This window comes from Miscanthus floridulus, chromosome 10 (genome assembly GCF_019320115.1).
Source record: "Miscanthus floridulus cultivar M001 chromosome 10, ASM1932011v1, whole genome shotgun sequence".
NCBI classification, from domain to species: domain Eukaryota; kingdom Viridiplantae; phylum Streptophyta; class Magnoliopsida; order Poales; family Poaceae; genus Miscanthus; species Miscanthus floridulus.
This window is the reverse complement of record NC_089589.1, coordinates 37,294,211-37,306,609: the sequence shown is the minus strand read 5'-3', so window position 1 is coordinate 37,306,609 and position 12,399 is coordinate 37,294,211. Positions and strand designations below refer to the sequence as shown.

General features: G+C 43.4%; 1 protein-coding gene across 3 annotated transcripts; it reads right to left on the bottom strand.

Annotated features, from left to right (window-relative positions):
• Positions 1-287: 287 nt before the first annotated feature.
• Positions 288-4,645, bottom strand: LOC136486504 (lipase-like PAD4). 3 transcript variants are annotated; one of them, XM_066483406.1, is made up of 4 exons: positions 4,474-4,645; positions 3,895-4,276; positions 1,379-2,155; positions 288-1,276 (listed from the first exon to the last, which is right to left on the bottom strand). In XM_066483406.1, the coding sequence occupies exons 1-4, from the start codon at positions 4,506-4,508 to the stop codon at positions 464-466; spliced, it is 2,007 nt and encodes a 668-aa protein (XP_066339503.1). In that variant the 5' UTR covers positions 4,509-4,645; the 3' UTR covers positions 288-463. The 3 variants fall into 3 exon arrangements, with proteins under 3 accessions (XP_066339503.1, XP_066339505.1, XP_066339506.1); XM_066483408.1 differs by having other exon boundaries at positions 1,391-2,155; positions 4,474-4,644; XM_066483409.1 differs by having other exon boundaries at positions 3,895-4,404; positions 4,474-4,605.
• Between the last annotated feature and the right edge of the window lie 7,754 nt (positions 4,646-12,399).

The window sequence follows — 12,399 nt, the reverse complement described above, 5'->3', positions numbered from 1 at the left end:
TATATATTGGAGTTTACGGGCATCCATATCTGAACTTTTTAGCGTGTTTGGAACGATCCGAACCTACAGCTCGTTTGGTTTGGTGGAGCCATCCACTCCGTCCGTCACGGGGTCAGCCCTCCACCAGTACAAAGTCGTCAGCGTCTCGTTATGCTGAAAACAGCCTGACGACACCGTCCGCCGACTGCCGGTCATCATCCGAACCCCATGCCGCATGAGTTGGTGCCGGACCTGATCCTTCCACGATCCAAACACGCTGTTGTGAATCAGTATCAGGCCATCAAGGGTACCCATGAAAGAACAAATATATTGCAATCCACTGCAGTGCTTCTAGGTTTAGATATATTTACAATCACCTATACTAGCATCCATGGACCATGATCCAATGATTCATGTATATCTGAACTATTTGGAGAATGCCCATCAGCTACCTATGAATTCGTCAGCTGTTTTGCAGCCCAGCTCAAAACCGAAGCAACATTGTCCTCACTTCATCCCTGAGCTTGAGCTGGTTCCACTCCTCCACCCACAGCGTGTAGCTCGACTGCGGCGCGAGCACGTCGACAGACACCTCCTTGCTCGCCACCAGCTCACGGGAGTAGCGCTCGAACTCTTGCAGCTCCTCCAGCTTCATCGCCAGCTCCGCCACGTCGCGCTCGCCCCGGGCACTCTCTGTCTGCTCCCTCGCCTCCTCCACTCTCGCCCAGAAGCACGGGTCCTGCGTGAGCCCGGCGTACTTGCTGCGTCTCCGGCTGCTCGCCGACGCTGCCAACATGGAGGACGTGACGTCGCCGCCAGCGCCGCCCGTGCATGCCTTCTCCTGCCACCACCTGTCGAACAGCTCGTACCTCCTCTCCCGGCCGTGCGTCATGTAGCTCCCGCTCGTCCGGTGGTGGCCGTGGTGGTGGTAGTCAGCGATGTCGAGAGGCTCGACGAGGAGCTGGTAGAAGCGGGCGGCGTTGACCCACTTGGCGCGGCGGTGGAAATCGTGGGGGAGCTGGCCGGCGTCGAGCATGGTGAGCACGCGGTCCCAGAACTGGCCCAGCTTGATGCGGTTTAAGTTCACCTTGCTGTACTTCCTGGGCGACCGCCGCTGCTTGAACGCGTCGTAGTACCCCATCTCCGCGTCGAACAGCGCCTTGTACCATTCGATCTGCGCACGGCACGGCGTGATCCGGCCCAGCTGCGTCGCCAGGCGAGCGGAGTTCAGGCTCGGCCGCCGCCCTGCCCGCTTCGATGTCTTCAGCCACTGCCGCGCCGTCGACGCCTCCATGGCCTGCCGTCGCCGATGGCAATGCCAGCATGTCAGACAAGATATATATACTACACTGAACACGCGCTGTAGTTTTATACACGCAGACAAATAGTATGTACGTACGTGTGCCCTCACCATGGCGTCGATGCCGGAGGCCTCCAGCGCGAGGGAGACGCCGTCATCGTAGTTGGGCGTGGCCGGCGCGTCGTCCACACACAGGCGTCTCTTGAGGAGCAAGTGTTGTGGCATTTTCAGCACGAGCTCGCCGTAGCAGGAGTGTGCGGCCTCCGGGGACCCTGCACTGGGCGAGCTCCGAGAGGCGAAGGTGGCGTACAGCATCTGTACCACGGCGGTCGCGTTGTCCACGCACGCCGCGCCTTCTGGGGAGCACAGAACGTACGTCCCAAATGGCCGGTACGGGCTCCCACCTGTGGTCTCATCAGGAGCGGCAAGCTTCTGCTCCATGGCCACAGTGCCAACGTGCCTCTGTATCAGCTGCCGGAGCGCATCCTTGTCAGTGTCCGCCATGCGCATGGTGACCGTGGTCACCGCGCCTGTTTGGCGAGTCCGCGCTGGCCATTGATGCAGTTGCATTCCGACAATGATGTGCGCAGGGACGGTGTCTGGGGGGCAGAAGAGGAGCCTTGGGACGACGTCGTGCTGTGAGACTACGTGGCAGAAGTTACCACCCCAGCGCTCGCGCAGGATGGCCCTGGACAGCGCCTCGTTGCCTAGTAATGGGCTTCCAAAGGTGACGCACAGGACAGGAGGAGCAGGTGCCCATGGTGAGCTTGACGACGAGATGCAGAGGAAGTGTAGCGCCGCGAGGGCCGCAATGGTGCCACCGAGGGAGTGGCCCGTGAACACGACTGCCTTACCCCTGATCTCATTCAGTAGCATCTGCAATGTCAATCAATTCTGATGAGTAAGTCACAGTTTCAGCGTGGCAAAGCACACTGTGAACTTTTAGTAGCATAATTTCAGTGAGGCAGGTTGAAAAGTAAAGATTGGAGAGAATGGAATCATTAGATGCATAAAGTGACACACAGTACTCATACTAGAACAAAAATAATATTCATGGAAAAAGATCGTCTCAATAGTTTTATGAACAACAATTAGGTCACTCGATTAAAAAAGGCAAAAGTGATAAAAGTATACAACAAGATGGAGACAAGGTGTGGTCCTCTGAAACTTAAAATCAAAAGATCAACGAAACCTGAAGATTCTCTTCAGATATTTGAAGAACTGAATTAAAGTCCTCCAACAAAAGAATGGAATTTGTGATGGAGCACAAGGCTGTTGTCATTTAGGTTATTATTCTACAACAGTGGAATGTAGTTCAAATTCATGAATCATAAGTAAAGTATCACAGGTTTTTTTGTGTGGTCATCTGAAATTATAGAAGAGCAAAAGATAATGTCCGGTGAAAGCAGCCTGAATTCTGAATGACAGTAAAACTCTGAAGTACAACTCTTCACCATGGTTACTAGATTTTATTCCTCCAGATAAGTCATTCTTTGCATCTTTAGTCGAAGCATTTTAAGAATTCGAAATTTCTGCAGATCTATATCTGTACCTATGAAATTGGTGCATAAAGTTGTCCAATCATGAGCCACACTGCAGTGCATTTTAAATGCCTATCACCTGTTCTGTTGCTCATGGGCCCTAAGAAATGCATCAGCTGCAAGCGACAATAAAGGGGCAACAGCAACTTTTGGTGGGTACTGTGATCTATGCCATGTGCTTGTACTTTTTGTTTGCACTGGGACATCAGAAAATAGATGCATAGCATCTCTCAAGTTAGCCGACAAATTTGACACGGATTGTTCTCTGTACACACACACACAGCTTTGAGCTCTGAAGAGAGGTCTGAAGTAACTTCACAAACTCTTACTATGCCAGAGAGGGCAAACTGTTACAAGAAATGAAATCACCGGAGAGAAGGAAATAGGCACTGAAGTGTTGTTTGCCCAGAGAAGGATTTCGTTTTGTTTTCATCCAACAATGTTGTTAAATTTCTGACTGACTAAATTATTTGCTCCTGACTGGAGAATCAAACCTCTTACTCAACAGTTTCTAGACAACACACAGTCAAGAAACACAAGGATCTTCAAGGTACAACGGACACAAAATCAGACGGCGGACACTCTAGCAAAACAGGCTTTCCTAGAGTTTCAGGCTGCTGCTAATACATCTTATTCCTGTACCAACACAGGTCATATCTCTCAGTGCCCTTTAGTGGATGCACTGCAATCTGTAATGATACACTCTGTATCTATACTCACAGCTCGATGCTGTTGAAATATAATCTCGTTTGTTGTAAAAAAAAATTGCTCTATTAAAATACTGAATGACTGATACTGGAATTAAAATATCTCATATCTCAGTGCATCTGTCTGAACACAAGGACACGGCAACAACCAGGCACGTCACCATCACAATAACTCCGCCCCCAGCCAACCAGAAAAGCAACAATATCAGATCATCACATGAACGCGCAGCTTAAAAATGACAATTTTTTAGTCAAATTATTAGTGGGCAAGGCAAACTGCTCCAATTAACGCGCTAAGCATAAAGTAAACGATACTAATCAGGCAGATATTTTCAATGGAGGAGTAGTAATCAGTGAGTTAAATTACCTGGAAATCAGGGGAGCCGCAGAGTTTCAAGAAGCACTGCAGCGCCAGCGCCTGCACGGCAACCGGCTCCCCCGCAGCAGCGGCCGGGTCGGGCTCGGCGGCGACCAGCGGCGCGAACATCCGCCCCGCCGCCGCGTCCCCGCCGCCGAGCCCCACCGGCGCGAAGACGTCGGCGCCGCCGCCGCCGCCGGCCACCGCCGCGCCTGCCGCCGACAGCGCGGCCTGCACCCCGGAGAACCCCACGTACACCTTGCTGCCGCCGTCCTCCTCGCCGTGCACGAACCCGGGCGCCGCCGCGGTGGCGGCCGTGCAGCGGTCCCACGAGCGCGCCAGCAGCGGCGAGGAGGCCAGCAGCGCGCCCAGGACATGGCTGGTCTCGAACCTTCAAAAGGACCACGCATTTGAGCTTGTTTGTGGCATCAAATTCTCATCTTTTTTTGGGGGGGTTCGGGGTGTGCCTCCAATTGGGCGCGAAAGGTAGCCGAAGCATATAGCTTTTTTTGTGCGCGACTGATGCAGCAAGTATTTATAAGTGCTGAAGCGAGGAAAAGCGATGGAAATTTGGAGGGGGGAACTTACATGGAAGCTTCTTCCTCTCCTGCGGCATCGTCCATGGCTGATGAGCTTCCCCGAAGCGGGGGATGGAGAGAGTAGAGAGAGAAAGAGAGAGACAAAGAGAGGGACTTGGAGTTGAGAGAGAAATAGAGGAAGTGGTCAAGTCTAATTTGGCGGTCAGGCTCTGTCTTGGCTTGGGGAGGAGGGGGGTGGGGCAGGGGGCACACTGGTCAGGGGTCAAATGGTGTGGTGGATTTTGCATAAAGGGCCTCTATAATTTGGTTGCTTACTTTGTACTCCTTGGAATTATATCTTATGGATACTTGGGTTGCGGCATATTATGAAAATATAATATAATCTATGACAAATCTAATGATACACATTTAATAGAGTGATTATTAGTATTTTTATATAAATTTGATCAAATCTAGGATGGTCTGAGTTCACACCATGTACATTTTTTTAAGGATGTAGTATTCATAGGTATCTTGTTTTGTATTTATTCTAAATCTTTTTTAAAAGGGGAAAACATTTATGAATCTTTTAACAATAATTTTAAGTGGTGTAAACAAGTGAAATTTAACAGATCTGATCGCAAAGAGATACTCAGTTCCAAATTATAAGTCGTTCTGGCTTTTGTAGGCACATTGTTTTTACGATACACCTAGATATAGGCCATGTTTAAATACATAATAAAAGCATTGTATCTAGAAAAGTCAGAACGACTTATAATTTAAAATGGAGGGAGTACATCATTTAGAGTTTAAATTCCCCTAAATTGCATATATTTAGTATGATAATATACTGCAAGTTTCATATTTCCTTCGTCATGAAATGATAATCATAGTTCAAACAAAAAAAGTCTACTTATACAAATTTTCACCAACAATTACTCAAATTATATAAAAGTCTAGAACATGAAACTTGTATCAATGGATTTGTATTCAAAGCGACTTTGAAATTATATTGATTCATTAGCAAATGACAATATATAATACCAGAAAATAATGGTCAAAATCTATTTTGTTTGACTTTTTGATGATCAAAATATGCATATTACTCTAGGACAAAGGGAGTATAATTTTTCAAAAAAATATTATTTTCTTATACTACTCAATATACTAATAAATTAAATGTGTATTGATTTTGATATATAAGCCATTATTACTTGAAATTAAACAAAATATTTATTTTTATTATTATATCAAACAACCAATAATTTTAGACTAAATTTTAGGAAAGGCATGAAGCATTTAAGTAGTTTAGATATTTTGTGTTCGATATTTATTGTAATAAAATTTTAACTAGACTTATTCAATTTTTTGATAGAAAATTTTAGTTTATTCTAGATGTTTTGAACAACTCTTAGTCTAAGGAGTTAACTATTTTCTACAAAAAAATGTAATTTGTGTGTTCGCAAGGTGTATTCAACTTGGAATATTAGATTATAAAAAAAATCAATTATTTTCAAACTAAATATGATTTTGTTATTAAATTGCTAATTCATGAATACTTCAAATTCTTAAATTACTGAAATCGAAGATATTGTACTATTTTTCATATGCAGCAATCACTTCATTGCTGATAAAAGAAAGCTTGACCTTTGTGCTGATTACTTTTCTATCCTCTAATACGGTGTACCTTTTTTTGTCAATGCATCTATGCTAATCTTCATGTGTGTGCTAATTGACTCCATAGTGGTGGAAAATATAAGTGGCATCATGTCTTAGACTGCACTCCAAATGGGCAAAGGCGACCTTTTGCAATTCCCTTTTAAATATATTTAATCTTTTAGATGTATTTTTACTTATGCTCCTGCTAGAAACAGGGAGGAGATCATGTGATCATGTGATGAGGAGATCTAGTTCCTATCATCGGATCTGATGAGGGTCTCTCAGCTTTTGGGCATCTTTCTGTAAAATTCTCAAAGTTTGTTGTAAAGGCATATTTTATCCATGCTATGATGAATATATTAGTATATCTCTTTATTTAATGTGTGGTCAAATCTCTAGTTCACTGCATATACTGGGCCCCCTGCGTAGTACTTCTCTCTCTCTCTCTCTCTCTCTCTCTTTTTTTTTTGCTATTCTTTAACTTGTCCTCTACTATGAAACATTTGTTTTGATCAGCGATAAGGACTGCGTTCTGGCAGTGGCAGGTCACTATAAAATACTTTTGGGTCACGCAGGCATGGCATGGCGCGGCGGGTGTGAACATATGCTCGAACGAATTCTGTACATAATCCCTGAACCAACCAAAATTAAATGTCGTTTTTTTATATGTGGAGTATGTAATTCTAGGATTATCATATTCTTATTGTTGCTTAATTTTTACACCATATATACAAGAAAATATGAACAAGAATGCATGTGTTGGTTGAATACTTTCGTCTGTTCTCGAGTCTTCAAATTTTCTTTTGCCTTGAGTTAAAGTTTGTCAATAATTAGTTGGAAATCTCCTATAAGCACTAGTACAGAAAACTTTGTGGAGGCGGACATTTTGGATTTTTGGAGACGGGCAAAGCAACCGCTTCCAATCAAAAGTCACAGTTAATGCACAGACCATAGACTATTTTTGGAGGCAATTGCCTTAGGACGACCGCCTCCGTAAATAAAAATGCTCGTCTCCATTAATCGCAGGCATTAACCGAGGCGGTTGGATTTTGTGACCGTCTCGGTTAATAAAAGGATATCGTCTTTCAAAATGATTTGCGTAGCAGTGAAGGGCAAGGGCAATGTGGATTGCTCATGTACACTTTAAGGTGGGGCCTAGGTAAACTGACTATAACTATTGCATACTTCACAATGGTTATAGTTTAGGGCCTTTTGACAACAGCTCAAGCGGCTTCGGCTTCTCATGACGTGTACACTGTAGTGTTACTATAGCTGCATTGTACGTCACTGTAGCAGAAGCTCCTTTTCTCTTTCAAGACCAAAATGAACTAGCAATGAGGAGAAGCCCGTGAAGCCAGTCTGGAGATGCTCTAAGGTACTAGTGGTATCAGCTATCATCGGGCAATCGGCAGTGGCAAATTTAATGTAGCGCACTGTAGCATTTCGTTTGTATTTGGTAACAATTGTCTAATCGTTGACTAATTAGGCTCAAAACGTTCGTCTCGCAAAGTACAACCAAACTGTACAATTAGTTTTTGATTTCGTCAACATTTAGTACTCCATGCATGTACCGCAAGTTTAATGTGACGAGAAATCTTCTTTTTACATAGTGCCAAAGTTTGGATTTTTGGGTAACTAAACACCCCCCAGGTCTCAAATCTACCAAAGGCAGGGGTGAGCTCTCCCACTTCTTTTCTCCCATTTAACACTCACGCTCACTCTCCGTTCCGGATCTGGCGGAGGGGGCTTGGTCGTATCACTAGTACAAATCTAGGCATCTATGACAAAAAAAAAATCCTAATAACGAATCAAAAACTGTCATAGAAGATTGATTTCTATGACAACTTTTTTTTTCGTTTCGTCATGGATCATTGGTGACAGTCCTCTGGCCCTGCCTATCTATGATGAAATCAGATATCTTCTGCTCTTGCTCATCTATGATGATCTGATGTAGATCTGTGATGACCAGAACTTCATGGTGGTGGTGGTGGAAGCAAGACGAGGGGTGACGGTGCTCGTGGAGAACAAGCTCTTGGCCGACACCGCCAGGATTTGCGACGGCTCGGAACCAGGCATCCTCGGTGGCGACGGGCTCAGGAGCAGCTTGGTGGTGGTGGCCACAGGAGTGGCAGCACTGGTGGTGGTGGACCTAGGAGCACGAAGGTTGGTGGCGGCGACAGGCTCGCAGGGTGCAGCGGCAGCAACAATCTTTAAAAAAAAAATTATTCATTTATCACCGCTGATTTGCATCCGGTGGTGGTGAGCTTCATTTTCACTGCAGAATATCAGCATCAAAAAGAAAAACTTGGGTGGGCTTTTCGAGCCGGCGATGATGAGATATGTGTAGGAGTGTTCATCCATGACACGGTGCCACTTTGTGGATTGGTGTGCAGTTTTTATATATACTCAACATGTGTTTGACATTTAGAACTAGAAGCTGGATTTCATTGTTCTCTTTTATTTCAAATTAGTTTTGTTATTGGCTGAATAATCTTACCTTCTAGATTACAGTTTAGTTGGTGTGCACGTGCCACTGGACTAGTGGAGTGAGGAAATATAAACCGATAGTTACAGCATTGTATCCCACTCCTTTGGTCCCAAACTATCATTAATTTTCTTGGACAGTCAAAATTTTTCAAATTTGATCAAAATTATAGAGAAAATTACAAAGATTTATGGCATCAGATAAATATACTATGAAAATATAATTAATAAAAATTCTAATGATACTTATTTGATATCATAAATATTATTATTTTATTATATAAATTTGGTCGAACTTGAGATGCTTTGACTCTCAAAAGAATTAAAATAACTTATAATTTAGACCGGAGGGGTATTATTTATATATTTTCCGTGGACAACTGGCATTCCCTGCTTTTTTTATTTGCCATCTTCTCTTTTTACATTCCCCCTTATGCCTTTTTGAGGTGTGGATATGATCGAAAAAGGGTTCTCACTTTTCGCCATGATCATCAGGAGCATGGACACCGTACGTCGTATCGTGTCGAACTTTTTCTCTTGTCCATGACGTTCACATATATGGATTGGTCTGCTCACGATTACATTTTCAGAAAACAACACACCATTCTTTCCTTACCAACTTCTTCCACTGTGATTTATTTATTTTTATACGAGACTTGCATATATATTTTTTTAAATACTCCGTTCTAATTTATAAGTCATTTTGGCTTTCCTAGATTAAAAAAAAAAGATACACAACTTTTCTTATGTATATAGACATATTGTATATCTAGATGCATAACAAAAGTTATGTACATAGAAAAACCAAAATGACTTGTAATTTGGACAGAGGCTGATAGTAAAAAGAGAGGGGAGTGTTTGTAAATGCCATGTTGGTTTTGCTGCTGCTGAAAAATAGCAAGTGTCACTATTATATTTTCTTACTCCTCGCTCCTAGGATGGCAGTCTAGGTCCATCCATCCGTCCATCCATGCATGGATCAAAACCACGCCGTTTTTGTTTTGTTAGAAAGTTATGGTAGCCAGATCTCATACTGAGGACTACAGGCCGGGTTCTAATTTATAATAAAAAAATATGGAGTTGTTGAGAAGTAGTTAGGCAGCACGCTCAAGGCATTATTGCAAAGAATTTTCTTCAGCTGCAGGTAGAGTGGTAAACTGGTAATTGGTAAATAGCTTGCAAACTCCAATGCCACTAAAATTGTGCGTTTCAGATCAGTTCTATGCAATCTGCTTATACCTTCTAGGTTACACTTTAGTGGAGTGAGAACATTTCAACTCATATGGTTGTAATCGGTAAACACCCTCTGTCCAGAAAAGAATGCAATCCTAGTTTTGTCTTTAGTCAGACTATTTTAAATATGATCGAATTTAGAAAAGAGTATCAATCTTTATGACCCCTCATAGGTACATTGTAAAAATATATATTAATATTTGCAATTTATTATATGAATTTCATCAAACTTGAGATACTTTGACTTAGAACTATGCTAGAGTTGCATTCTTTTTAGGGCCAAGGTAGTAGCTTCCAAAGTACAAAGCCAAAAAAAATGTGCTTTTGTTTCTGACCATGTATGTTCTTTGTTGCAATCTTATACCTTCTAGATTACACTTTAATTGATGATTTGTCACTTTACTAGTTGAGTGAGGACAATCCCTTATAGTTAGGGCATTAAATCATATTTATTATGTGGATGAAGCATTTTCCTTTTGTTTTTCCCATTTTTCTGTTTACATTTCTCCTTTTTCATCTTTAATTTTGAGGTCTGGACAAGAAAAAAAAGGGAAATACTGAAAGAACATAACCGGACCAACACCCCTTCGAAAGAAGCTGAACTCCCGTTCAACCGAAACTGTCTAGTAAAACAAATCTAGAAAAAGAAATGACACAAAACCAAAATAAAAGCTCCAATATACCAACTAAAACAAGAAGAAAAATTCAAAGTTGCAGAACACAACCTAAAAGACAATGCAAGCCCAAAAGCAAGACAATTCTCAATACATACTACATTCCACAAAGATGATATCATTTGTGAGTACTTAAGCATGTAACATGATACCAATTAAAATGCCTAAAAGCTTGGGCTAGCAAACATGTCAACAAGGTACAAGAAGCTACACAAATGTACCAAAAAATATGATACCAAATGAACACCATACCAATTACATAATTAAAACACATGGTAAATCGAGACAATATGTTCATGAGGATCACATGGTAACATGAAAAGTGTCTAATCCACCAAGTTATACACAAAACTAGTATGGCACATGCTAAACAAAGATAAAACATGCTAGACTAGATATAAAAGCATAGTACAAGTATACTTCATGCAAAAACAAATATAAGTGAGAACAAGTGTATACAAAAAGAAACTCATTATACAAAGAATACAAAGGCCTCTTGATCATTGTTTTGCAAAGGATCAAGCTCCATTAAACTCATGTTCTCCATCCTTTGTCCTTATACATACACATGAGGGGACAAAGAAAACCAAGTCTTGTATCTCGAGAGTTAGCAACCATATATACTTTGAAATCCAGGACTTGGTCACACGAGTAAAAGAAGCACTCAACTTATCATGTGGGTTAGCATGGTGCAAATGCTAGTTCAAATGCAATTTTGAAACTCTGTTGGAAGCATGCCTCAAAAGGACAACTCAAGAAGAAAAAATGAGTGCTAGCATCAAGGTATTATGAGAAGAACCATCACAAGAACTATGACAATCTCGCCATGGACCATCACAAGAAGCATTAGTAGCATGTCCATGATCATGTCCTAACCCTCTAGAAAAGGAGTTGTCCTAACCCTCAAAAGGACTCAACTTATCATGTCATAACCCTCAAAAGCACTCAACTTATTATGTGGGTTCTTATAATTGCCCGTCTCCTAAAATTGATTTACGGAGGCGGTCAAAAATTGACCATCTCATAAAATGGATTTACGGTTTAGAGGTCCGCCTCTGAAAATGGAGGCCATTGACGAACCAAGATCCTAAGGGTTCTCCATAGGACTGACTACCCGAAAAGGAGATGGTCCGGCCCACGGTCTGCCAGGAAGATATAGAACAGGGTGGCGTGATTCCAAGGCAAGAACCGACCTAGTCAGATTATCGAAAATCTATCTCTGTTATAGGATTAGAACTCTTCTGTTGTAACTGACTAGGACTAGAATTATGTGCATGCCCTCTGGACTATATAAAGAGAGGCAGGGGCACCCCCTTGTAATACATCATACAAAGCAATCCAACGCAAGGCAACAAGCCACACATGATGTAGAGTATTACGCTATTCAGCGGCCTGAATCTGTATAAATCGCTATCTCACGTTTAACCATCAAGTTCAGTTTACGCCGAAGCACAACAAATCCTCGGTCTAGGTAACCCTATAGCAAGGTTGCCGGTCATCAGACACCGACAGCCATTTTCGAAAGCAGACCTCTAACGAAACCACCTCTGTTAATGTGGCCAAGCCTAGGCAGCCCATCTTGACCAGATATTACACGCGGTGTATATATACGGAGACTTAGGGTTTCTCTGGTTCTCACCCCCCTCTCTCAACCGCTCAACTCTCTTTCTCTCTCTCTCTGTCTCTTGCCCGTGCGGCTCTCTCTCTCCCTCTCCCACGGAGCACGGGGACGGCGGCCAGCGCCCTCTCTCCTCCCGCGTGGCTTTCTCTCCCTCGGAGCACGTGGCGCGGCGGCGGGTGCCCTCTCTCTCCTCCCGTGCGGCCCGGCGCCGCGCGGATCTCGTGGCCCGGCGCGGTGCTGGCGCAGATCTCCTGGCAGCGTGCGGGCAGGATCGGTGTGCAAGCGGGCTCGGCGGCAGGCCTGGTAGTGGGCTCGCTGGTGGGGC